This window comes from Stenella coeruleoalba (genome assembly GCF_951394435.1).
Source record: "Stenella coeruleoalba genome assembly, chromosome: 3".
Taxonomy (NCBI): Eukaryota; Metazoa; Chordata; class Mammalia; order Artiodactyla; family Delphinidae; genus Stenella; species Stenella coeruleoalba.
Window position 1 is genome coordinate 147,355,492 of NC_137148.1, and position 24,063 is coordinate 147,379,554.

Consider the following 24,063-nt stretch of genomic DNA (forward strand, 5'->3'; position numbering starts at 1 on the left):
TTCCTCAACTGTCACACTACTGCCAAAATGTTCCGGCAGTAATTATAATACCTACCTTTATTGAAGGGTTACTAATGGGCCAGGCCTTTCACATTCATTACTCATATTTAATTCTCAAAAAATATGAGAAGAAATAACTTGCCCACAGTCCCACATCTACTAGGTGGTAGAGCCCATGCCCTTTTCACAGAATACTGTGGCCTCCCAAGTCCACAGTCCATGGATCAGAAAGACCATGATTCCTGGGGCAGAAGAAACCAAGCTTTAAGCTAACTGACGTCAGAAGGGAGAACCACAAAAATACAGAAGAGTTAAGTATTTCAGCCTAGCTGAACTAAAATACAACTGAACTTGTTGAGCCATCCTGAAAGGGCTGACTCCCCTGATGTAGCCACTTAAAAGCATTTCAGTAACAAAAAGCCATGCAATTCTAAGGCCCACAATATTAATTTTATAACAAAACACATTATAACGTTGCCCAAGCAGACTTTGTGTTTAGCAGCAAAGATGTGTCTGTGACAAAGAATCCCAAACCCAGTTGAAACCAAGGAATTTTTAAATTCCAAGATCAATAAATAGTCCACAGGCAAAGACTAAAGATGTTCTGATTTTTCATGTTACAGGCAAAGCAACTGAGGTGACTGACTGAAGTACAAGTCTAAGATTAACCTCTTCATAACAAACGGGTGGAAATATCTTAATACCCTCAACTTAAAGGCATTATTTGAGTAAAATCACAAGCAAAGAATAATTGCTCAAGCTCTTCTCATTACTCTAGAGCCTAAGAATAAACTAAAAACCCAATTTTGACAAAAGCTGCTAGTGGGCTAGTAGTTAACTGCTAGAGCAATATACTCTGCTTTTCAAAGTATAACTCACTGCTATAACCAAAATGCCGAACAATTATAGCAAAACACAGCCACAACAATTTGACTAACGGACTCACTCCTGAACCTCTTGCGTTGTCAGGGCTTTTTCTTGTATTAGTGAGTTAATTTTCCCCCCTTCCCTTCAAATAAACATTTACTGAATGCCTAATTGGTGGCAGGCCTTATGCTAGAGAAACAAAGATTAATAGATGCCAGACCAGGAATGTAAGGACTGACTTCTTCCTGTCCCCTGCCCCTTTCTCTCTGAGTCTCCTAAGCAATCACTTCACAGAACCAAAACATATTTTATTATTAGTTCCCAAAACTGGTTAAGTGATCTGAATTTAACTCTCAAAAAAAAAAAAATACTCAGGTTCCTTTTTCTTAACAGCAGAGCTCTCATTTTTCTTTTTCTTCTGTGGATCAGAGGTTTGCTATTAGAGAATGGTTTCCTATATTCATTGTACTTAGGTATTTGCCCATCTCTCTACTCAGTCATCTTTTTCAATTTACATGTTAATGTCTCACTGTTTCTACTTCACTGCTTTCCATTCTGTGAAGGTCTTCATTGTTGACTAACCCTGAGAGGGAATTTCCTAAAAAATGTTTCCTGCTGACATCACTGAACTCTGCAATCTTTGAATTTTGTTAAAACAATAATAAGATCCAGGTTAGAGATACCCTACTGGACTGTCAGGTCTTCCTGGCTGGTCTCTCATTTGCCTACAAAGACAAGCTTCCTGTGAGGCAATTGCGATCAGCAGAAACTGAACTGAGGGTAACAAGCACTTTCTTGACCAACAGGTTTTTCCCCTTTTCTCAACTAATTCAATGAACAACAATACAACTCAGGAGGAAATCTTGTAGGATAGTCACCACTTATTCTGTTAAAGGTCAAAATCACCAGCTTTGCTAAAACAAGAATAAGAATTTGAAAATCCTAATTTCCTTGTCGAAACTAAATTGATCAAACATAAATCACAAAGCTCAATGTTAATATGAACAATTACCAGTCTCTTTCTACCAGGATACCTAAAACAGGGTTAAGTGGGTTCTCTCCACAGGTAGAGTACAAGTCTAATTATGGCTAATTGGTAGTTCTTAGTAATTGTAACAGTACTTCCCAGATTTCCAAGACAGTACTTATTCTGTATGATTTCATCATCTCCTCCAAAGATGCCTCGTTAAATGTATGGCTAAAAGCAACTGAATTTTAGGCCTCTGTAAAGCTTCACAATTAAATACACACACAAATCAGGGGGGAAAATTTAAAACCTTCCTCACATCATCTGTCTTGATTGTGCTTTACAAAATATGGTCCCTGTACTTGTGGGTAGAGTTAGCTTGGCAGGTAGTTGCTGAGAGACAAGTCTTTGCAAGGTCCTTTCACAGGCATCTCTCATAATCCTCCCAGCAGCAATACCTACATTTTCTTATTTTTATATATAATGAAATCATACCAGAGTTTAAACGTTAACGTTCTTAAGGTCACACAGCCAGCAAGTGACAGCTAAGATACAAACTCAGGTGTTTCACTCTAGAGTCCATGCCCTTTATGCTAAATCACGCTTCTCTAAGGTCACAGCATCCTTAGAACTTATCGACTGTTTGGCAAGTTCACGTCAACAGATATAAAAGGAGTTTGGTTTCCTCAGTCCTTCTATCAACCACTCTCTAGGATGTATATAAATCAATCTGTATGTGTATAAAAGTCTGTAAATAATGGTTAAAATGTCTATGAATGTCTGTGTACCACATCCCACCTTACTTTTCCCCTTAGCAGTCTTTCTCGTCTATCTATCTCCACCTTTGTCTTAAGATTATCAAAAGGAAATCTTTTTTTTTTTTTTTTTTTTTTTTTGCGGTACGCGGGCCTCTCACTGTTGCGGCCTCTCCCGTCGCAGAGCACAGGCTCTGGACGCGCACGCTCAGCGGCCACGGCTCACGGTCCCAGCCGCTCTGCGGCATGTGGGATCCTCCCGGACCGGGGCACGAACCCGTGTCCCCTGCATCGGCAGGCGGACTCTCAACCACTGCGCCACCAGGGAAGCACCAAAAGGAAATCTTAAAAAGTTTTCACAGCATGGAAAAAAAACTAACGTTAATTTAAATCAATACCTACTGCACACCCAAGTGTGAAGTGTAGTGAAGGATTCAAAGGACAATCAGATACAGCCTCTGGAAGAGAAGCTTAGACATGATCAAACTTTTATGATACACAGGAAGGTCTGATAAGTCCCATAAGAGTTAGGAACAAATTATCATAAGAACTAGTGATATAGGTGAGAATTTCCAGAAAAGAAGATGGCTAAGATACAGGCAGACAGCAATAATACACGCAATCAACAGGAAAGTTCAACTCAACATTTACTGAACACCTACTACAAGAGGCACTGTGAGGAGTTTATCATTTAATAGGGGACACAAACAGGAAACTATAATACAAACCCAGAAGATGTTCACTGCCACAAGATAAAGTGTCAGAACTCATTCATTGAACGACGATTATCATATAGGCAGTGCTATAGATAAAAAACCAAAATGGTATCTGCCACCATAATATAAACTGACATCAAAAAGAGAAGGCATCTAAGCTGTGTTCTGAGGGGATAGTACTTCATCAGCATAGGTGGAAGAGAGGATTGTTGAGATCTGACCTAAAGCAACTTGGCCAGAGCACCAACTATTAGGTCCTTCCCATAAACATCAGTAGCCTTAAATACATGGGTTTAGGTCAGTTCGTATCAGTGCTGACAAAGGAAACAGTGAGCAGAATCTGAAGAACCACAGATCCCCACGCTTTGGCTGGAATATAGAATAAGTGAGGAATGTGAGAAGAAAAAGCTGAAGAGAGGCTGGAATTTGAATTACTAGGACTTGAAATGCTTTCTTTCCCTTAAACTGTAAATATCACCAGATGGAAGCCAAGATCCCAGGTACCTCACAGCACAGAAAAGTTTGTTTCTAGAATTCATAGAACCAAACAGTACTACTCAGAGAAATACATGTGCTGTCCTGTAAAGCTATGTAATGGGTTAGCGATTCTTCTGTGCTATACAGAACTCGCAGTTTTCAGGGGACAGCAGTCAGGGGCCAAAGAGTGGCAAGACTTGTGAGCAGGATCATGTTTATCCTTGTCAAATCTGAAAGGACATCTAACCTACTCCAAAATCAGGAGTAAAAATTGATAATATTTGAGCCACAGCCTCTTGAGGCAGGTCAGTGAGGTCTATGCATATGCATGTGATTTGTTTCATTTGGACCCTACTTAAACTTCTGTCTACTTTACCTGCATTTGGTAAATCAACACATGGCTAGTGGCAGATGAGGGTAAGTGACGGTGACAAAGTAAGACCCAATTTCTTAAAGGAGTCACTAAACAATCCCACTTATTCCACTTAGAAAGCCAATGACAAGGCGGGGTGGGGGGACACAAAAAGATAAAAAGATAAATATTTCCAATAACGTCACTTAGTTTCTTTCATCTCCTTGGACTTGTGGCCTGTCTGTACTTCAATAGCTCTAAAAATAGATTTGATATTACAGCTTCTTAATAAGATCCAACATATTTTACCTATATCACTACATTCGACAAGTAATATAGCCATTTAGAGATAACACAGAGGGGAATGACTCACTTAAGGTCACTTAGCAAAGAAGGGAACCATTCAGAGGCTAACAACAGAGTATAAAACTACCCATTACTTGTGTAAAGGGGGGAAGGGGTACGCTCACACCCACAGAGGAAGCAGGATTATCTTTCCCAAACTTTTAACATTAACTTCTGCTATCTTCTAATAGGAAAGACTAACCATCTTTTTCCAATTAGCAGCTATGTGAGTGCTTTCTAGTAATAAGTGCCTGAACATAAAACTCATACTACTTCTAACTCAAGTGTTAAATATCATGTGACACACAATGCACAGGTTTCATTCTTTCCGGTGAAGTCCACCACACTAGACAAAGTTTGGTGAACTTTTGTGTATTTCCAAATGGATTACTACTTTTCTACCTTATTAATAATAAAGCTAATTTTACCAAAGTCAGAAGTTTGAAAAACAGTCCCACAAACTAGGTACAGTACTGGGCCCACATCAAGCCGCCAAAGTCATTTGGTGGTTAAATTATTCACTATCAGCAATCGTAAATTCAGTTGGCTCGATGAAGAGTTTATAGTCTATATTAAAGACTGAATCCTACGAGGTAGGTCAGCTGCAGAAGCACTTTTTGTGGACCTGGCCACAGGCAGGGGTAGGAGTCACAATGGGGGTTATATTTTGAAAATTTAATTATTCTGCTATCACCAGTTTTACTTCCTAGTAAACTAAAAAACTGCAAGAAAAAAAGAAAGAATCAAAATCAAAGAAAGTAGAGGAATGAAGATTAAGAAATTGGTGAAACCCAAGAACTGTTTCCTTTCTTTGAAACAGCAAGCTCTGGAATATCAAATGAAAGTTATCCTGTTAACCATTAAGTACCGAACTGGTACAGGCAGCACAATCACAAATATTTGAGTACTGAAGCTGACTCATAAAATTCTAAAAATATTTCATGCTTTAGGCTTTCAAAATACCATCAGTTTAACCCCTCCCCCTCCTTTCATCATGTTATTTTGAAATGTAAATGTTTTTAACCTAGTTCTGGAAACTCTAATTAAAATGCAGTGAATACAGAAAGCCACATGCAATTAGATTTCAAGGCATTATCATTCCTACATCTGATCCTGGATTTAGTAAATCAGTTGTTAAGTACCTGTGCTATCAACTACACTAAAATAAATACATATATGTTTAGGAAAAGAGTTGCCTAAGAGTCTTAACTGCTTAACTGATAGCCCTTTGAGGGAATATAAAAATCCGTTTATAAAAAGCCATTGTAAAAAAAAAAAAAAGCCATTGTAAAAAAAAAAAAAGCCATTGTAAAATTGATCTAGAGAACTACTTTGTTAAATTTTCTAAGAATCCCAGTTTATAACGTCCTTGAAAAGGCTGAAATATCTTTTCAGGTCATAGACAAGTACAATCATGTAAAATCAAAACTTATGAGCACTGGATGCTAGTATATTTAGGCCAGAAATTTTTTTCTACATCCATTCAAAGACATTAAATGGATTACACTGTACTTACTCTAATTCTTTTGCAAACAAATACTATTTATTTATTTAGGCCACACGGTGCAGTTTGTGGGATCTTAGTTCCCTGACCAGGGATCAAACCAGGGCCCTCGGCAGTGAAAGCACTGAGTTGTAACCACTGGACCACCAGGGAAGTCCCTAGTTATTTTTTAAATGAATGGAAATGGAAGGAGCACTGAACAGCCAATTTCAAAGAGGTACCAAGTTACAATTTTTTGCTATGCAGTACTCCTCCTGTTGTAAGTACATGTATTATACACACATAAGAATATGTACTATGTAACTCCAATTAAGATATTTTACCAAAATAACCCCATACAAAATTTGAAGAATATCAAAGGCTTGACCTCAAAAGTTTGATAAATTGTACTGAAAGGAAAAATTACTTAATAAATGAACATCAAAAACTCATAAGTATCAGTATCCCTTAGAAAGCAGCCATACGTGCACATACCCACACACACACACACACATCAGAAACTACCAGAGCTTTTTTTCCCTCTAGTTTTCAAGACTGCTGGAGAAGTCTAGTGAATTATGCAAAGGACAGCAAATATTAAGCTGCCTCTGTATTTATGCTACTGTACTTCCATTTTTAAAACATGCATCTCAACTCCCCAGATACCATCATCCACAGAAACCATGCAGCTATCCAACAGACTTTCAGTGTCACCATTTATTATTTATAGCATTAAATGGGGGAAGTGGCTCTGATGTCACCGACCCTACCCAGTGGAATCACTGACTCAATAAACATTTTCACACTGGAGAAAATCTGGCTAGGAAAACATTTTGCTGTGTTAAGTAGAGTCTTTCACCTTTCCTCTCAACCCTGGGGTAAAAGTTGTTACTGTGTTAGGAGAGGTACAAAGAAACTGTCAAGGTTTCCACAGGAGGAAAACCTGAGCATGTCCGTTTGCTGAGGCAAAGACTTCCCCCTCCCAACCCTCCGGAGCCCAGTTTGATTTCCCTAACGCTCAAATTGCCATATTTTACTTCTTCCACCAAATCATCCACCAAGTAGGAAATTCTTCATTTCTACTAGCCACTCTCTCGTGGTCCTGTTTCTAAAAACCCGTTCTGACTCAAAGTCCTAAGGCGGAAGGGGGCTGGGGTGTTCGCGGGGCCAGGAAGTTTGGCCTAGCTACCAAAGGTTTCTAACAGAAGAGTGATCGCCGCCCCAGGGCCCTAGGACACCCCCCCTCCCCCTTTTTCTAGAAGAAAGAACTGGCGGCAGTGACGAGGACAACCCCTCCCCCCTCCTCCCCAATTTCCCAAAGCAGCTTTGGAAAACGTGAAGTTACAGTTTCTCTTTCCTGGGAGATGGAATCCAGAGTACCTGGGGCCTTGCTATGCAAACATCCCTCTCGGCCGAGTAAGAAACCCTTTGTCCGAGAAGCCGGACACCACAGGGGGCCGGGAAAGAGGCCCCTTATCGGCCACTTCTTCAAATCCGAGAGCTCTCCACCTCCACCCCTGTAGGGCCTGTGCCGGCATCCTCATAGCCCTAGGTTGAAGACAGGGTGCTGAGACCCCTTCTAGGACGCGGAGGCCGAGACCCTAACCGATCTTCTCGGTACCCTCTCCCATCAGCATCTCACTCGGCCTGAGTGGGGCTTGCAAGAGCGATGCAGGCCTGGACCGGAGAAACAGAGAAAAAAAGAAAGAAAGAAAAAAATCCCTTCTAAAGGGGGAATAAGATGCTAGAGCTAGTGCGAGCTAAGGCCACAGCATAAGCGAGCGAGGGTCGTTCGAGACATGGGCCAAGAGACAGGAGGAAGGGAGGGAGGAAAAACGGGGGGGAGGGAGGAAAAACGAGGGGCAAGGAGGGGGCCGGGCCAGGTCCGGCCTGAAATCTCGAGGGATCCGGAGGAACCGCGCCGGGCCGGAGGCCAGGGAAGGCGGGGGGGCCCAGGTCCCGGCCGAGGCAGCGAAGAAGGGTCAGGGCCGACCTCGCGCGGGAGGTGGGCAGGCCCGCCCGGAGCCGGACGGACGGAAGAACGGACGGTCCAACGGCCCGCACTCACCATGAGCTCGATGGTCTTGTCCTCAATCACCGAGTCGGGCTCCATGGCGGCCCCGGCGGCCCCGCCTCGCTCTCCCCGCGCAGCAGCGAACAGCCCGGGCGGAGGAGGCGACGGCGGAGGCGGCAGAGGCGGAGGCGGCTATCGCACCCACTCTAGCTGCCAGCCCGCCCGGGCCGCCGGCAGCTCCGCCCTCCCCCTCGGCGAACGCAGTACGCAGAGCTAGGACTACAGCTCCCAGCAGGCGCCGCAGGCCCTGTAGAGCGTTGTGGGAACGAGAAGCCGACACCAGGCCAATCTCTCCTGACAGCTCGAAGCTGAATTCTGAGCCGAAAGTAGCACTGGACTGTGAATGCGAGACGTGCAGACCTAAAGAATTAAGGGGTGCCTCAAGGTGGGGCCTCGGGAGCGATACGACTACATGTCCCAGAAAGCCCTGCGCTCGGGTTCTCTTTCCGGCTAGTTTCTCCTGACTTCCTGGCAGCCCAAGGCTACCCAGACCCGGACGGAAACTCGGAGGCAACTCTTCGCTTGACAGATATCCTGCGTGCGCGACTGATTTCCGCACATGCGCGGTCGGTGTCTGCAGGGCACAGGACGCCTAGGTAGCGGAGCGGCTGGTGCGCTGTCGTCTGTGGTAGAGTGAGGTGTTGGCGACAGGTGGGTTCTAGATACTTTTGGAGGGGATGGTTTTGGGGCTCAGGTGTGGGAGGGGGCCAGCGAAAGAGAGAAGTTCGGGCAAAGCTCTGAGAGTATGGGCGTCCCGGGAGGGAGGGGTTTGGAAATTTAGTTGGGGAAGAGGAGGTTTATGGTCTGTATGCACCAGGTACTGGGAGGAGCTGAGAGGTGAAAGGGAGCCTGTGTATATTGAGCCCTTCTTATTCATTTGTTCAGAAAATGTTTTTTAAACTTCCAGCCTCTGCCGGGTACCAGTCTAGGCACTGGGAATCAGCTCTGAGCCTTACAGACAAGGGCTCTCTCCTTATGGAGCTTAATTCTAGTGGGGGGTGGGGGGGGGAAGACAGGCATTAACAACAAGAGTGATAGGTGCTAAGAAGGAACACAGCTGGAGATCTGGAGACTCCTTCTGGTGAATTCTGCCTCCAGCGCTATGTGAACTTTGTCAGGTCTGTCAGTACCCTCTAAGCAAAGACGACCAGGGGGCGGGCGGATAGTTGAACAAGTTGGGTTTCTGACTGGTTGCAGGAAGGGAGATCACACACCACGAAGAACTGTGGGGCATCTCAGTAGGAGTTGTCAGGTCATTTGGAAGCGAGGCTTTACTCTGGATAAGATGCTGTCAGGAAGTGGGGGTGATTCTATGATTGGGTATCTCGATAAATCTTACCTAGAAGGAAGGAATGCTAGACTGAGGCTGAAGGTCTAATTGGTAGAGAAGCAGGAGTCCGTCATTAGCCAGGATGGGGGATGTTTGGTCCTTTTTTATGGTTTGGACAATGTCATGTTTTATCTGTGTTCAAATGTAATTAAGGAGCGGTCTTGCTTTTATATTGATCTATCATGGTCACAGAATGGCTTCATCTAACGTTTATGTTCCGTGAAATTTATGTTCAACAGGGGAACACGAGGCCTAGCTAAGAGGGCCAGGCTATCATCTAGTAACATTACTGCCTGTCTGATTGTATCACGCCAGCTTCCGAATGTCTGCTTTTCTTTCTCAAGTGTTTTGCATTCTCTGCACCTGTAGAGTGAAGGGACAAGACCTAGAAATCTTTCCATTTCCAAGGACCAAGTTATTACAGTAATTTGTATGCATGCAGGACACAGTGTAAGTTCCGTGTACGTAGAGTTTTAAGTTTTATAGTCCTTATCTGATGCTTTCCACCAGAGGAATCGAAAGAAAAGCAATGGGAAGAAAGAGCACAGAACTGGAAAGTTATTGCCACTAATTTGCTGTCTGAATTTCACCATATCCTTTTGCTTGTCTGGGCCTTGAGACATTCATTAGTAAAATAAAGGGGCTGAAATAAATGACCTCTGTTTCAGTTACCTATTGCATCATAATAAACCACCTCCAAGGCTTAGTAGCTTAAAATACCAGTGCTTTATTATTCTTTACAATTGTGTGGGTTAACTGGACTCAGCTGGGCCCACATAGTATAAGCTGAAGTTACTTATGGGATTACGATCAGCTGGGAGCTCATCAAAACGGGTTATCCTCGAGGGCCTCTCTCTTTACCTCGTTTCTTACCATTCAGGCTTCTGCATGGTGACTAGCTTCCAAGAGGACAAGCCCCAGTGAACAAAGGCTTATCAAGCCTTTGGTTGCACGCAACTTGCTAATGTCCCATTGGCTAAAACAAGCCACATGGCAAAGCCCAGAGTCAGTGTGGGAAGGGACTACACAAGGTTGTGAATACAGAGTCGTGGTTCGTTGGGGGCCACTAACGTAACAGCCTATCAAGACCTCTAAAGTGTCAGCACTTGCCACGGACCTAGCACATAGGGCTAGGGTAGGAGTCACAAGCTGAGTATGAACCCCCAGTATGTCTGTTTATCCTGCACTGTCTTTTTTATTGTTTCAAAATTCAACAGTCTCACAATTGAAAATCCAAATTTCTAATTTCTCTTGAAAAGTTAGACTATCTTGCTCTTCTGGATCTGCATGGCAACAGTATGCAGGGGTTAAGTAGCAATTACCTTCTTTATATGAGGCATTTACTCTATAGATTGCCACTGTTACCACTGCTCCCTGTTGCCTTATATCTGCAAGCTTTACTCATTTAAGTTGTATGCTTAACCCATATAGATATTTGAGTTTGCAACCCTTGGCATTGGAACTGTAATGGAGATAACTCAAGGTTTCTCTCCTTTTATTAAAACCATATCCCACCTTAAGAGGTAAAAAAAATACTGATTTCATTGGGTCAAATTCCAGGAGCTCAGTAAGATGAAAAAGTTATGTATACGATAGAAGTCATTCCCAAGCTGTTTAAGAGGCAAACCGAGCCTAGGCTTATCACTTTGCTCTCTCCTCTTCTCAAACAGGAACTCAGACCCTCGGGTATTTTTATTGCTTTAGGCTTGATGCTGACTGGCGATTAGATTTGGTCATAGATAAAGGCAGAAGACCTTGAGGCATATTTTCCCCCCAGTTTTTCAGATAGATCTGCACTGGGGTTTATATGACATGCTAACAGCAAACTGGTACAGGTCCACAATCCCTTAACCAAAACCCCGAGGTCCGGATATGCTTCAGAATTCAGAATTGTTCAGATTGTACAAAGGTAGTATGATGTACATACTGTGTATATAATGTAACACTGCCACTGGGGTCTAAGACAGCATTTCATAATGAAATACATTTATTTTTCTGCAGCAGAGCATATGGGTGCCTGTTATCAATTTATAGCCTCTCAGTTCCAAATCCAGCCTTCTTTTCCATGCTTTGAAATACTGGAGTGGGACCCTGTAAATATTTCTCCCCTGGCAGCTGGCACAGTGCTTAACTTTGTCAATAGAGAGCCCTAGAGGAGACCAGCCAAAGGGTCTTCTCTTCCTTGTTCCAGAATACTTTCTTTTCCTTCTTGCCTTTGTGGCACACAGTAGCAGATGGTTTGCAGAACCGTATCCCTCTCTCTACATACACACACTCACACACACACACACACACACACACGTGTGGCTAGAACATCTAGAGAGTGCTTCCCAGTGAGTTCAGTGGCACCTTAGCGGGCAGTTTCCTGCTTTCCAGCCCCAGCCTGTAGCCCCTCAGCAACATCATCCAATGGGCCATAACTATCCTCTCTCTAGTGAGATCTGAATCTCATCCTAGCAGTGGGGGTGGGAGGATTCTTCCAAGTTTGTTCCTTCCTTGAGTTCTCTGCCTCAGCCCTAAAGGTAGTAGCGTCTCCCTATAACTGCTATTTCTGTATTCTTTAGAGTTGTCTTTACCCCCTTAGTACTTAATACCCTGTTACTAGTTAATAATTTTTTGTATTAAATTTTCACAAAAGAGAGTGTGGCAGATGTGAGGGTGTGTGACATCCAAGACTAGATCGTAAGAGTTGTGCGTTCCTCCTTGCTCTTTCTCTCTTGGGTTACTCACTCTGGAGGAAGCAAGCTGCCGTGTCATGATGACACTTAAGCAGCCCTATGGGATGTCCATGTGGTAAGGAACTGAGGCCACCTGCCAACAACCAGCACTAACTTTCCAGACCTGTGAGTGAGCCATCTTGGAAGCCATCTCCTCCTGCCCCAGTTAATCCTTCGGATGACTAGCCCCATTCAAATCTTGACCTCATGAGAGACCCTAAGCCAGGACTACCCATCCAAGCCATTCTTGGACCCCTGCCCCACAGAGGCTGTGGGAGATAATAAATGTTCATTACTTTTAAGGTGCTAAATTTTGAGATAATTTATTACGCAGCAACAGATAACTAACAGAGGTACCCCCCAAAAAAGAGCTCGTTCAAAATACTGAACTCAGTTCTCTCTTTCTTTGGCGGGGGCGGGGATCCTAGTTCCCCAACCAGGGATCGAAATTGTGCCCCCTTGGAAGCACAGAGCCGTATCCAGTGGACCACTAGGGAAGTCATGAACTCAGTTCTCTTTTTTTTTTTTAATTTTATTTATTTATTTTTGGCTGCGTTGGGTCTTCGTTGCTACACATGGGCTTTCTCTAGTTTTAGTGAAAGGGGGCTACTCCTTGTTGTGGTGCACGGGCTCCTCATTGTGGTGGCTTCTCGTTGCAGAGCACAGGCTCTAGGTGCACGGGCTTCAATAGTTGTGGCACACGGGCTCAGTAGTTTTGGCTTGTGAGCTCTAGAGCGCAGGCTCAGTAGTTACGGCATACAGGCTTAGTTGCTCCGCAGCGTGTGGGATCTTCCTGGACCAGGGCTCGAACCCGTGTCCTCTGCATTGGCAGGCGGATTCTTAACCACTGCACCACCAGGGAGGTCCCTCAGTTCTCTTTTAATCAAGGCACTTTTAATCAAGTCACCTAAACACTTGGTAGGGCTTTTTGTCTTTCCCTTTCTTACAAATACTTTTTCAGGTAAAGGGTGACATTTTTTTTTTTGGCTGTGTCGGTCTTAGTTGCAGCATGCAGGCTCTTCGTTGCAGCGTGTGGGTTTCTCTCTAGTTGTGGCGCGTAGGCTTCAGAGCGCATAGGCTCTGTAGTTTGCAGCACATGGGCGTGGCATGTGGGATCTTAGTTCCCCAACCAGGGATCAAACCCCTGTTCCCTGCACTGGAAGGCAGATTCTTTACCACTGGACCACCAGGGAAGTCCCAAGGGTGGCATTTGAAAAGGGTTTATTTTGACCTGTGCTGGGTTTTCTGAATTCAAATACATTGTAGAGAAGGGTAGTGCAGTGAAATTTTGACTTAACTCATTCCCAACTAACGTAAAGAACAAAATTCTCTTGAAGGAGAATCATGTGAAACCAAAGGAAAGAGAATGTTGGGAAGAAGTATTGAAGGTAGCAGCTCTCTGTTTTATCCACATGGTAAGGTTCCATGCCTTATCCATCTATGTATAGAATCTAGAAAAGAAGATAGTTATCATGAAATACATATGAACACGTTTATTTGAACTGAAAAACAAAAGCCAGACTTTTTCTGAGAGTCTAACTTGGCTGACTGGTTTGATAGGTGGCATAACAATAATAGATGTTAGATGAGGTGAATCTTTAGTTCTATGATTTTTAGGAAAATACATTTAAAGCACATGAGGAAAAACATTTCATCAATTAATGTATTGGCAAACATGTATTAAAATTAATATTTGTATCTTCCCAATGCTTTTTTGTTTCTTTAACTTATCAGGTCACTTAAGACCACCAAGTGAAAGAGTAAAAAAAGATTGTATTAGAATAGAATACACCGTGCCACCATGACAAATTAACTCTCTGTATATTCAGAATTCAGTCAGAGAAGCAGAACCACTAAGGGTGTTACTAAGGGGCTTTTTTTTTTTTTTTTTACAAGAAGTTGACCTCATGTAATTGTCCAAGCAATCTCTGTAAGGTTGCAGTCTTTGCAGTCGATGCTGGATCTTCAAGTCCACGGGGAAGGCAGTCAGGACGAGAAGATGGATGTAAGGTGGGGAGAGCAGGCATAAGCCAAACTGGAGTCCATGAGGACAGATGAAACCTGTGTCAGTTGTTATTGCCCCTGACCTTGGTGGTATGGACGTCCTGAAGAGGCTGGAGCCCTTTGCCAGAGAACTGAACACACACAGGCCTGCCCAGGAATTAGAGAAGCTGAAAGAGGCTTTAGGGGAAGGTGGAGTGATTGCAGGCAGGGCCTTTCCTCATGCCAAGGAGGTGAGTGAGCAAGCAGATCAGTGACAATGTATATGGGCTGCAAAATGACTACAGTTTCACTTCCACCTTCCAAATCCCTACACCAGACGGTCTGGTGGCCCACCCTGATCAGAAACGTAGGTGAACAGAATTCTGGGAAATGTAGTTTAGCTTAGTCAAGTTGACATATTACTAAGTGTCCACACCCTGGAAACGTAGTGACTTTATATACATGTCTTGTTCATACAAGGTCTAATGGAGTCAGCTAGCCCTCCATCTTATAGTTTTCATGGTCTCCAGTATTGCTGGGGCAGAGGGGAAGCTCACCAGCATACTCAGAAGCACATTACTCCTGCTCACTATTCATTGGTCAGTGCCTAATCACGAGGCCCTAAGAAACTGCAAGGGAGGCTGAATTTGGTGAACACAAAGGAATTTTGGTAGATGATGTGTGCTATACCAGTAAAATTCATATTCATTTAATAAATCTTGGTAAAGACTTTTTGGTATATTTCCCAGAAATTGAGAAAGTGAATTTCTCCAGTGAATATACAAAAAAATCATTTTACTAGTCAGGTGGTTTCCAAAACTTTGCTTTCAAAAAAACTGAAGGAAGATTGAATTGAATTTTAATGATAATTTAAAATAATTTTGCTAACAGACCACTATGTAATATTTGCCATAATAACTTGGAAATAATCTTCAAAGTTGCATACCATTGCTATGAGAAATGTTCATTCTTATATGAACAAGTCTTCTTAGTACTGACCATGGGCACTGGTTCCTCATTCATGTCTGAAAAAGTAAGTGCGGGGGCCAAAGGCTGAGTGGGGACAGCCTGTGGCCACAGAGGGGACATACCTGTCTTGGGAAGGGCTCATACTTCCCAAGTTCTGAGGGGCAAAGATGCATGGTTTGTGGGGACCAGCTGTAGATACCACAAAAAGATTGTTTTGAAATAGTTGTTGACCAAGAGGACCATCTGGAGGGTCAGGATGGTCTCAACAGGCATGCCTTGTTGAGAGTATACCACAGGAAGCGCTAGATTAAGAGGAGGGGGATTTCAGGTAGCTAGCCAGAGGAGGTGGTATCTCTCATCTGAGAATAGCAACCCCAAAAAATGCCCCAGGAGAGCACTTTGACATGAAATACCTAGGACATACATGTACCACATTATAACTGGGCAAGTCAAGACATCTCTTCCCCTGCCTCAGCTTGGGTTCCCCAGAAGCAGACCCTGAGTCGAGGATACTGTAAAGGGCTTTATTAAGAAGTGCTCCCAGGAGAAACCTGTTAGAGAGTGAGGAAAGCAAAAAAGGGAAGTTGTGCTCTCAGGCAGAGTTCCACAGAGAGGAGTTTGAGCTGCAGGCTGATCCTGTGTGGTGCTCCAGAATGTAAATTACTCCTCAGAGTTTGTCCTGACTTGAGGGGTGAGAGCTTGGCTTTCCTGGTCCTAGATCAGTCAGTCTGCCCCCAGGCACTTCTGACTGTGCAAAGCATCACCAGCAGGAGGACCGTCCTCCAAAGAGTAGTTGGTGTGGGCCTTTAGAAAGGAAAGCACACGGAAGCCAGGAGAGGAGGTTAAAGGAATCTAGGTTTGAACACGCACCATCTGCTACAGATCATCCTGCAGACCGCTCAGATCTACTTGTAATATTTTACATTAAGTTCACCTCGTCCCAACTGCTTCAAGATTGGGATTGGTCGCAATGTCTAGGTGAAAATTTAGAAGAAGAATGTTAGAGGGATGAGCGACAGCCCCCTCTGCTGCAGTTGTTGCCAAGGCTGTAAATTTGTCATCTTCCTTTCTCTGTGTTCTAGATTTCCTCCTTTACCCTTGATTGTAATGCTTCTGCTGTTGTAGGTGGCTTGCATTGAAGGGTGTCCCAGACCTTCGTCCCTGAGAGGTCTGAGGCCCTGGATACCCATGCCTTTATGAAGCTGGGATTGCTGTGATTGGCCATTCACCATTACACCTGGCCTGGGAGTACAAGATCTCACTGAGCTAGTACCTCTAAGGGACCATACACAGCCCACAGTTCCCACAGGAGAACTGGACAAAGTCCTGCTCTAGCTCTTCTTTGTAATGATGTATCGCATCTACCTGGTCTTCTCTCTCTGAGTCTTCTGTTACCATTTCTGTCTTATTTCACTTCTGCAGTCTCAGTGTAACCATATTAGTTTCCTGTGGCTATCACAACAAATGACCATAAACTTGTGGCTTAAAACAACAGAAATTTATCCTCTCACCTTTCTGGAGACCAGAAGTCTGAAATCAAGGCGTGGGCAGGACCATATTCCCTCAGAGTAAGAGTTCTTTATATATTTTAGATATTAATTTCTTATCAAATATATAATTTTAAAATATTTTCTCCAATATTTTCACTCTGTTGATAGTATCCTTTGATGCAAAAAAGTTATAAATTTTTATGTAAATATTTTTCTTTTGTTGCCTGTACTTTGGGTGTCATAGCCAAGGCATTACTGCCAAATCCAATCTCATGAAGCTTTTTCCCTGTTTCCTTCTAAGAGTTGTATAGTTTTAGCTCTTAAATTTAGGTCTTTGATCTGTTTTGAGTTCATTTTTGTGTATGGTGTAAGGTAAGGGTCCAACCTCATTCTTTTGCCTTTTTTACCTCTTCCAGTTTCTGGTTGTTCCTGGTTCCTTTTCTTGTGGCAGTGTAATTCCAGTTTCTATCTCTGTCTTCACATGGCCTTCTTCTCTTTGTCTCTGTGTTTCTCCTCTGTGTCTGTGTCTTGTAAGAAACCCATCATTGGCCCACCCTAATCCAAGGTGATCTTAGCTTGAGATCTTTAATTGCATTTACAAAGACACAATTCCAAATAAGATCACATTCTGAGACTCTGGGTAGGAATATTTTGGGGAGGCCACTCTTCAACCCACTATAATGTCCATTCTAATCTCCTTTGCTATAAGCAATTTTATTACCAATCCTTTTGTTCCTTTTCCTTAGAACAATCTTTAGCATCCTCTGCCACATCCCACTTAAAGCGCTCCACTCAACCCAGTGAGCACCAAGTCCTGATCTATTGGCTTTTTAGCTATATCTGTTCAGTATTTTCTTAGTGGTTGTTCCAGGGATTGCAATATACCTCCTTAACTTTTCATTTACTTAGAATTAATATTTTAACACTTCACCTAAAATACAGAAACCTGGCAACTGTACGGATCCATTTATCCCTTCCCATCTTTTATGCCATAGATGTCATAGGTATTATGTCTACATACATTAGAAACCTCACAAGGCAAAGCTATACATTTTGCTTTAAGCAGTATTATGTATTTCTTTTAAAAGTCAGAGGGAAGAACATAGTCTTTTATGTGTTACCCAGTTATTTACCATTTGTGATTCTCTTTATTCTTTCCTGCATATCCAGTTTTCCATCTGGTATCATTTCCTTTCAGTCTGAAGACTTCCTTTACCATTTTTTGCAGTACCTCCCTGCTGACAATGAATTCTTTTGGTTTTTCTTTTATCTGAAAATGCCTTTATTCGTCATTTCTTGAAGGATATTTTAGCTAGATTTAGAATTCTAGGTTAAGAAGTTCTTCTTTCCACCCTTAAAGATGTTGGTCTTCTATTATATTAGGTTCCTGGGGCTCCTATAACAAATTACCACAAACTTCATGACAGAGCAACAGAAATTTATTCTTTCACAGTTTTGAAGGCCAGAAGTTCAAAATCAACGTGTGGGCAGGGCCACACTCCCTCCAAAGGCTCTAGAGAAGCATCCTTCTGTGCCTCTTCTAGCTGTTCCAGGCATTGTTTGGCTTGTAGTTTCATAACTCCAATCTCTGCCTCCCTCTTTACATGGCCTTCTGTGTTTCTGCTCTTCTTATGAGGATACTTGTCATTGGATTTAGGTCCCACTTGGTTAATCCACAGTGATCTCATCTCAAGATCCTTAATTGTATCTGTAAAGACCCTTTTCCAAATAAGTTCACATTCACAAGTACCCAGGGGTTAGGACTTAGACACATTGTTTTTTAACTGAGATATGATAACATATAAAATATATTAGTTTCAGGTTTACAACATAATAATTCAATGTTTGTATTTATTGCAGAATGATCACCACAGTAAGACTAGTTAAGCCACACATAATTACAATTTTTTTCTTGTGATGAGAACTTTTAAGATCTAATCTCTTAGCAACTTTCAGATATACAATACAATTATAGTCACCATGCTGTATGTTATAGCTCATGATTTATTTTATAGCTGGAAGTTTCTACCTCTTGCCCATCTTCACCCCATTTTGCCTGTCCTTCAACCCCTGCCTCTAGCAACTGCCAGTCTGTTCTCTGTATCTTGCATTCAGTTCTTTGTAATTTTTTAGATTCCACATGATTATATGATATTTGTCTTTGTCTGACTTATATCAGTTAGCATAATGCCTTCAGGGTCCATCCATGTTGTCACAAATGGAAGGATTTTCTCATTTTTTATGGCTGAATAATATTTCAATGTGTGTGTGTACGTGTGTGTATGTGTGTATCAAAACTTCTTCATTCATTCATTAATTGAAATTTAGGTTTCTCCATGTCTTGGCTATTTTTAATAATGCTGCTATGAACATTGGGGTGCAGATGTCTTTTTGAGTTAGTGTTTTCATTTCCTTTGGATATATTCCCAGAAGTGGAATTGCTGGATCATTGGTAGTTCAGTTTTTATTTGGGGAGGGGGGATCCTCCATACTGTTTTCCATAGTGGCTATACCAGTTTACAGTCTTGCCAGCAGTACACAAAGGTTCCCATTTCTTTACATCCTCACCAGCATTTATCTCTTATCTTTTTGATGATAACAGTTCTAACAGGTGATATCTCATTGTCGTTTTTTGCCCATTTTTAATTATTTTTTTGGACACGCCACGCGGCTTGCGGGATCTTAGTTCCCCGATCAGGTATTGAACCTGGGACCTCGGCAGTGAAAGTGCAGAGTCCTAACCACTGGACCTCCAGGGAATTCCCTCACCCATTTTTTAATTGGATTGTTTTTTTGCTATCGAGTTATATGAGTTCTTTATTTTGGATATTTATCCCTTATCAGATAAATGGTTTACAAATTTTTTTCCCATTCTGTACGTTATCTTTTCATTTTGTTGATTGTTTCTTTTGCCACGCAGAAGCTTTTTTAGTTTGATGAAGTCCCACTTGTTTGGTTTTTATTTTGTTGATTGTGCTTTAGGTGTCGTATCCAAAAAAATCATTGCCAAGACCCATGTCAGGGAGCTTTTTCCCTGTGTTTTCTTCTAAGAGTTTTGTGGCTTCAGGTCATACGTTAAGTATTTAATCCATTTTAAGTTAATTGTTGTGAGTAGTATAACACAGGGACCTAGATTCATTCTTTTACATGTGAATTTTCCCAGCACCGTTAATTAAAAAGAATCTCTTTCCTCCATTGACTATTCCTGGCTCCTTTATCAAATATTAGCTGACTGTGTATGGTTGGTTTATTTCTAATCTCTCAATTCTGTGCCATTGATCTATGTGTCTGTTCTTATGGCAATATCATACTGTTTTGATTACTATAGCTTTATACTATAGTTTGAAATCAGACCGTGTGATGCCTTTCATTTTGTTCTTTCTCAGGACTGCTTGGCTAGTTGGGGTCTTTTGTGGTTCCTTACAATTTTTCTTTTCTACTTCTGTAACAAATGCCATTGGAGGGCTTCCCTGGTGGGGCAGTGGTTGGGAGTCCACCTGCCAATGCAGGGGACGCGGGTTCGAGCCCCGGTCCAGGAGGATCCCACATGCTGCGGGACAGCTGGGCCCGTGAGCCATGGCCACTGGGCCTGTGCGTCCAGAGCCTGTCCTCCCCAATGGGAGAGGCCACAACAGTGAGAGGCCCGCGTACCACACACACACACACAAAAAGCCATTGGAATCTTGATAGGGATTGCATTGAATCTATAGATGACTTTTGGTAGTATGAACATTTTAACAATATTAATCTTCCAATGAGTGAACACAGGATACTGTTCTATTTATTTGTGTTGTCTTCAATTTCTTACATCAGCGTCTTGTAGTTTTCAGATTAGAGCCCTTTCATCTCCTTGGTTAAGTTTATTCCTAACTATTTTATTGTTATTGATGCCTCTGTAAATGGGATTGTTTTCTTTATTTTTCAGATAACTCCTACTTACTATGTAAAAACACCACTACTTTTGGCACATGAATTTTGTATCCTGCATCTTTACTGAATTCATTGATTGGATTTAACAGTGTTTTGGTGGAGTCTTTAGGATTTTCTATATATAAAATGTCATCTACAGAGAGATAATTTCACTTCCTTTCCGTTTCTGATCATTTTATTTCTTTTTCTTTTTTTTTTTTACATCTTTATTGGAGTATAATTGCTTTACAATGGTGTGTTAGTTTCTGCTTTACAACTAAGTGAATCAGTTATACATATACATATGTTCCCATATCTCTTCCCTCTTGCGTCTCCCTCCCTTTCCCCCTCCCTATCCCACCCATCCAGGCAGTCACAAAGCACCAAGCTGATCTCTCTGTGCTATGCGGCTGTTTCCCACTAGCTATCTACCTTACGTTTGGTAGTGTATATATGTCCATGCGTCTCTCTCGCTTTGTCATAGCTTACCCTACCCCTCCCCATATTCTCAAGTCCATTCTCTAGTAGGTCTGTGTCTTTATTCCTGTCTTACCACTAGGTTCTTCATGACATTTTTTTTTTAATTCCATATATATGTGTTAGCATACGGTATTTGTCTTTTTCTTTCTGACTTACTTCACTCTGTATGACAGACTCTAGGTCTATCCACCTCATTACAAATAGCTCAATTTCGTTTCTCTTTATGGCTGAATAATATTCCATTGTATATATGGGCCACATCTTCTTTATGCATTCATCCGATGATGGGCATTTAGGTTGTTTCCATCTCAGGGCTATTGTAAATAGAGCTGCAATGAACATTTCCGTACATGACTCTTTTTGAATTATGGTTTTCTCAGGGTATATGCCCAGTAGTGGGATTGCTGGGTCATATGGTAGTTCTATTTGTAGTTTTTTAAGGAACGTCCATCATACTGTTCTCCATAGTGGCTGTACCAATTCACATTCCCACCAGCAGTGCAAGAGTGTTCCCTTTTCTCCACACCCTCTCCAGCATTTATTGTTTCTAGATTTTTTGATGATGGCCATTCTGACTGGTGTGAGATGATTTCTCATTGTAGTTTTGATTTGCATTTCTCTAATGATTAATGATTTTGAGCATTCTTTCATGTGTTTGCTGGCAGTCTGTATATCTTCTTTGGAGAAATGTCTATTTAGGTCTTCTCCTCATTTTTGGATTGGGTTGTTTTTTTTTTTGTTATTGAGCTGCATGAGCTGCTTGTAAATTCTGGAGATTAATCCTTTGTCAGTTGCTTCATTTGAAACTATTTTCTCCCATTCTGAGGGTTGTCTGTTGGTCTTGTTTATGGTTTCCTTTGCTGTGCAAAAGCTTTGAAGTTTCATTAGGTCCCTTTTGTTTATTTTTGTTTTTATTTCCATTTCTCTAGGAGGTGGGTTAAAAAGGATCTTGCTGTGATTTATGTCATAGAGTGTTCTGCCTGTCTTTTCCTCTAAGCTTTTGATAGTTTCTGGCCTTACATTTAGGTCTTTAATCCATTTTGAGCTTATTTTTGTGTATGGTGTTAGGGAGTGATCTACTCTCATACTTTTACATGTACCTGTCCAGTTTTCCCAGCACCACTTATTGAAGAGACTGTCCTTTCTCCACTGTACATTCCTGCCACCTTTATACAAGATAAGGTGTCCATATGTGCTTGGGTTTATCTCTGGGCTTTCTATCCTGTTCCATTGATCTGTCTTTCTGTTTTTGTGCCAGTACCATACTGTCTTGATTACTGTAGCTTTGTAGTATAGTCTGAAGTCGGGGAGCCTGATTCCTCCAGCTCCGTGTTTCGTTCTCAACATTGCTTTGGCTATTCGGGGTCTTTTGTGTTTCCATACAAATTGTGAAATGTTTTGTTCTAGTTCTGTGAAAAATGCCAGTGGTAGTTTGATAGGGATTGCATTGAATCTGTAGATTGCTTTGGGTAGTAGAGTCATTTTCACAATGTTGATTCTTCCAATCTAAGAACATGGTATGTCTCTCCATCTATTTGTATCATCTTTAATTTCTTTCATCAGTGTCTTATAATTTTCTGCATACAGGTCTTTTGTCTCCTTAGGTAGGTTTATTCCTAGATATTTTATTCTTTTTGTTGCAGTGGTAAATGGGAGTGTTTTCTTGATTTCACTTTCAGATTTTTCATCATTAGTGTATAGGAATGCCAGAGCTTTCTGTGCATTAATTTTGTATCCTGCAACTTTACCAAAATCATTGATTAGCTCTAGTAGTTTTCTGGTAGCATCTTTGGGATTCTCTATGTGTAGTATCATGTCATCTGCAAACAGTGACAGCTTTACTTCTTCTTTTCCGATTTGGATTCCTTTTATTTCCTTCTCTTCTCTGATTGCTGTGGCTAAAACTTCCAAAACTATGTTGAATAAGAGTGGTGAGAGCAGGCAACCTTGTCTTGTTCCTGATCTTAGTGGAAATGCCTTCAGTTTTTCACCATTGAGGACGATGTTGGCTGTGGGTTTGTCATATATGGCCTTTATTATGTTGAGGAAAGTTTCCTCTATGCCTACTCTCTGCAGGGTTTTTATCATAAATGGGTGTTGAATTTTGTCGAAAGCTTTCTCTGCATCTACTGAGATGATCATATGGTTTTTCTCCTTCAATTTGTTAATATGGTGTATCACGTTGATTGATTTGCGTATATTGAAGAATCCTTGCCTTCCTGGAATAAACCTCACTTGATCATGGTGTATGATCCTTTTAATGTGCCGTTGGATTCTGTTTGCTAGTATTTTGTTGAGGATTTTTGCATCTATGTTCATCAGTGATATTGGCCTGTAGTTTTCTTTCTTTGTGACATCCTTGTCTGGTTTTGGTATCAGGGTGATGGTGGCCTCGTAGAATGAGTTTGGGAGTGTTCCTCCCTCTGCTATATTTTGGAAGAGTTTGAGAAGGATAGGTGTTAGCTCTTCTCTAAATGTTTGATAGAATTCGCCTGTGAAGCCATCTGGTCCTGGGCTTTTGTTTGTTGGAAGATTTTTAATCACAGTTTCAATTTCAGTGATTATGATTGATCTGTTCATAGTTTCTGTTTCTTCCTGTTTCAGTCTTGGCAGGTTGTGCATTTCTAAGAATTTGTCCATCTCTTCCAGGTTGTCCATTTTATTGTCATATAGAGTTCCTTGTAGTAATCTCTCATGATCTTTTGTATTTCTGTAATGTCAGTTGTTACTTCTTCTTTTTCATTTCTAATTCTGTTGATTTGAGTCTTCTCCCTTTTTTACTTGATTAGTCTGGCTAATGGTTTATCAATTTTGTTTATCTTCTCAAAGAATCAGCTTTTAGTTTTGTTTTTTTTTTAACATCTTTATTGGGGTATAATTGCTTTACAGTGGTGTGTTAGTTTCTGCTTTATAGCAAAGGGAATCAGTTATACATATACATATGTTCCCATATCTCTTCCCTCTTGCGTCTCCCTCCCTCCCACCCTCCCTATCCCACGCCTCCAGGCGGTCACAAAGCACCGAGCTAATATCCCTGTGCCATGCGGCTGCTTCCCACCAGCTATTTACCTTACGTTTGTTAGTGTATATATGTCCATGCGTCTCTCTCGCCCTGTCACAGCTCACCCTTCCCCCTCCCCATGTCCTCA

The 24,063-nt window shown here is 41.8% G+C and overlaps 1 protein-coding gene across 7 annotated transcripts in view; it reads right to left on the bottom strand.

The window, feature by feature from the left end:
• FBXW11 (F-box and WD repeat domain containing 11) overlaps positions 1-8,472 on the bottom strand; it is a 133,233-nt gene extending 124,761 nt beyond the window's left edge. For all 7 annotated transcript variants that reach the window (XM_079917015.1, XM_079917013.1, XM_079917011.1 and 4 more), the window contains exon 1: positions 8,031-8,472. In XM_079917015.1, coding sequence (XP_079773141.1) covers positions 8,031-8,075 — 45 coding nt within the window. In that variant the 5' untranslated portion in view covers positions 8,076-8,472. The remainder of the gene's footprint in view (positions 1-8,030) is intronic.
• Positions 8,473-24,063: the final 15,591 nt, after the last annotated feature.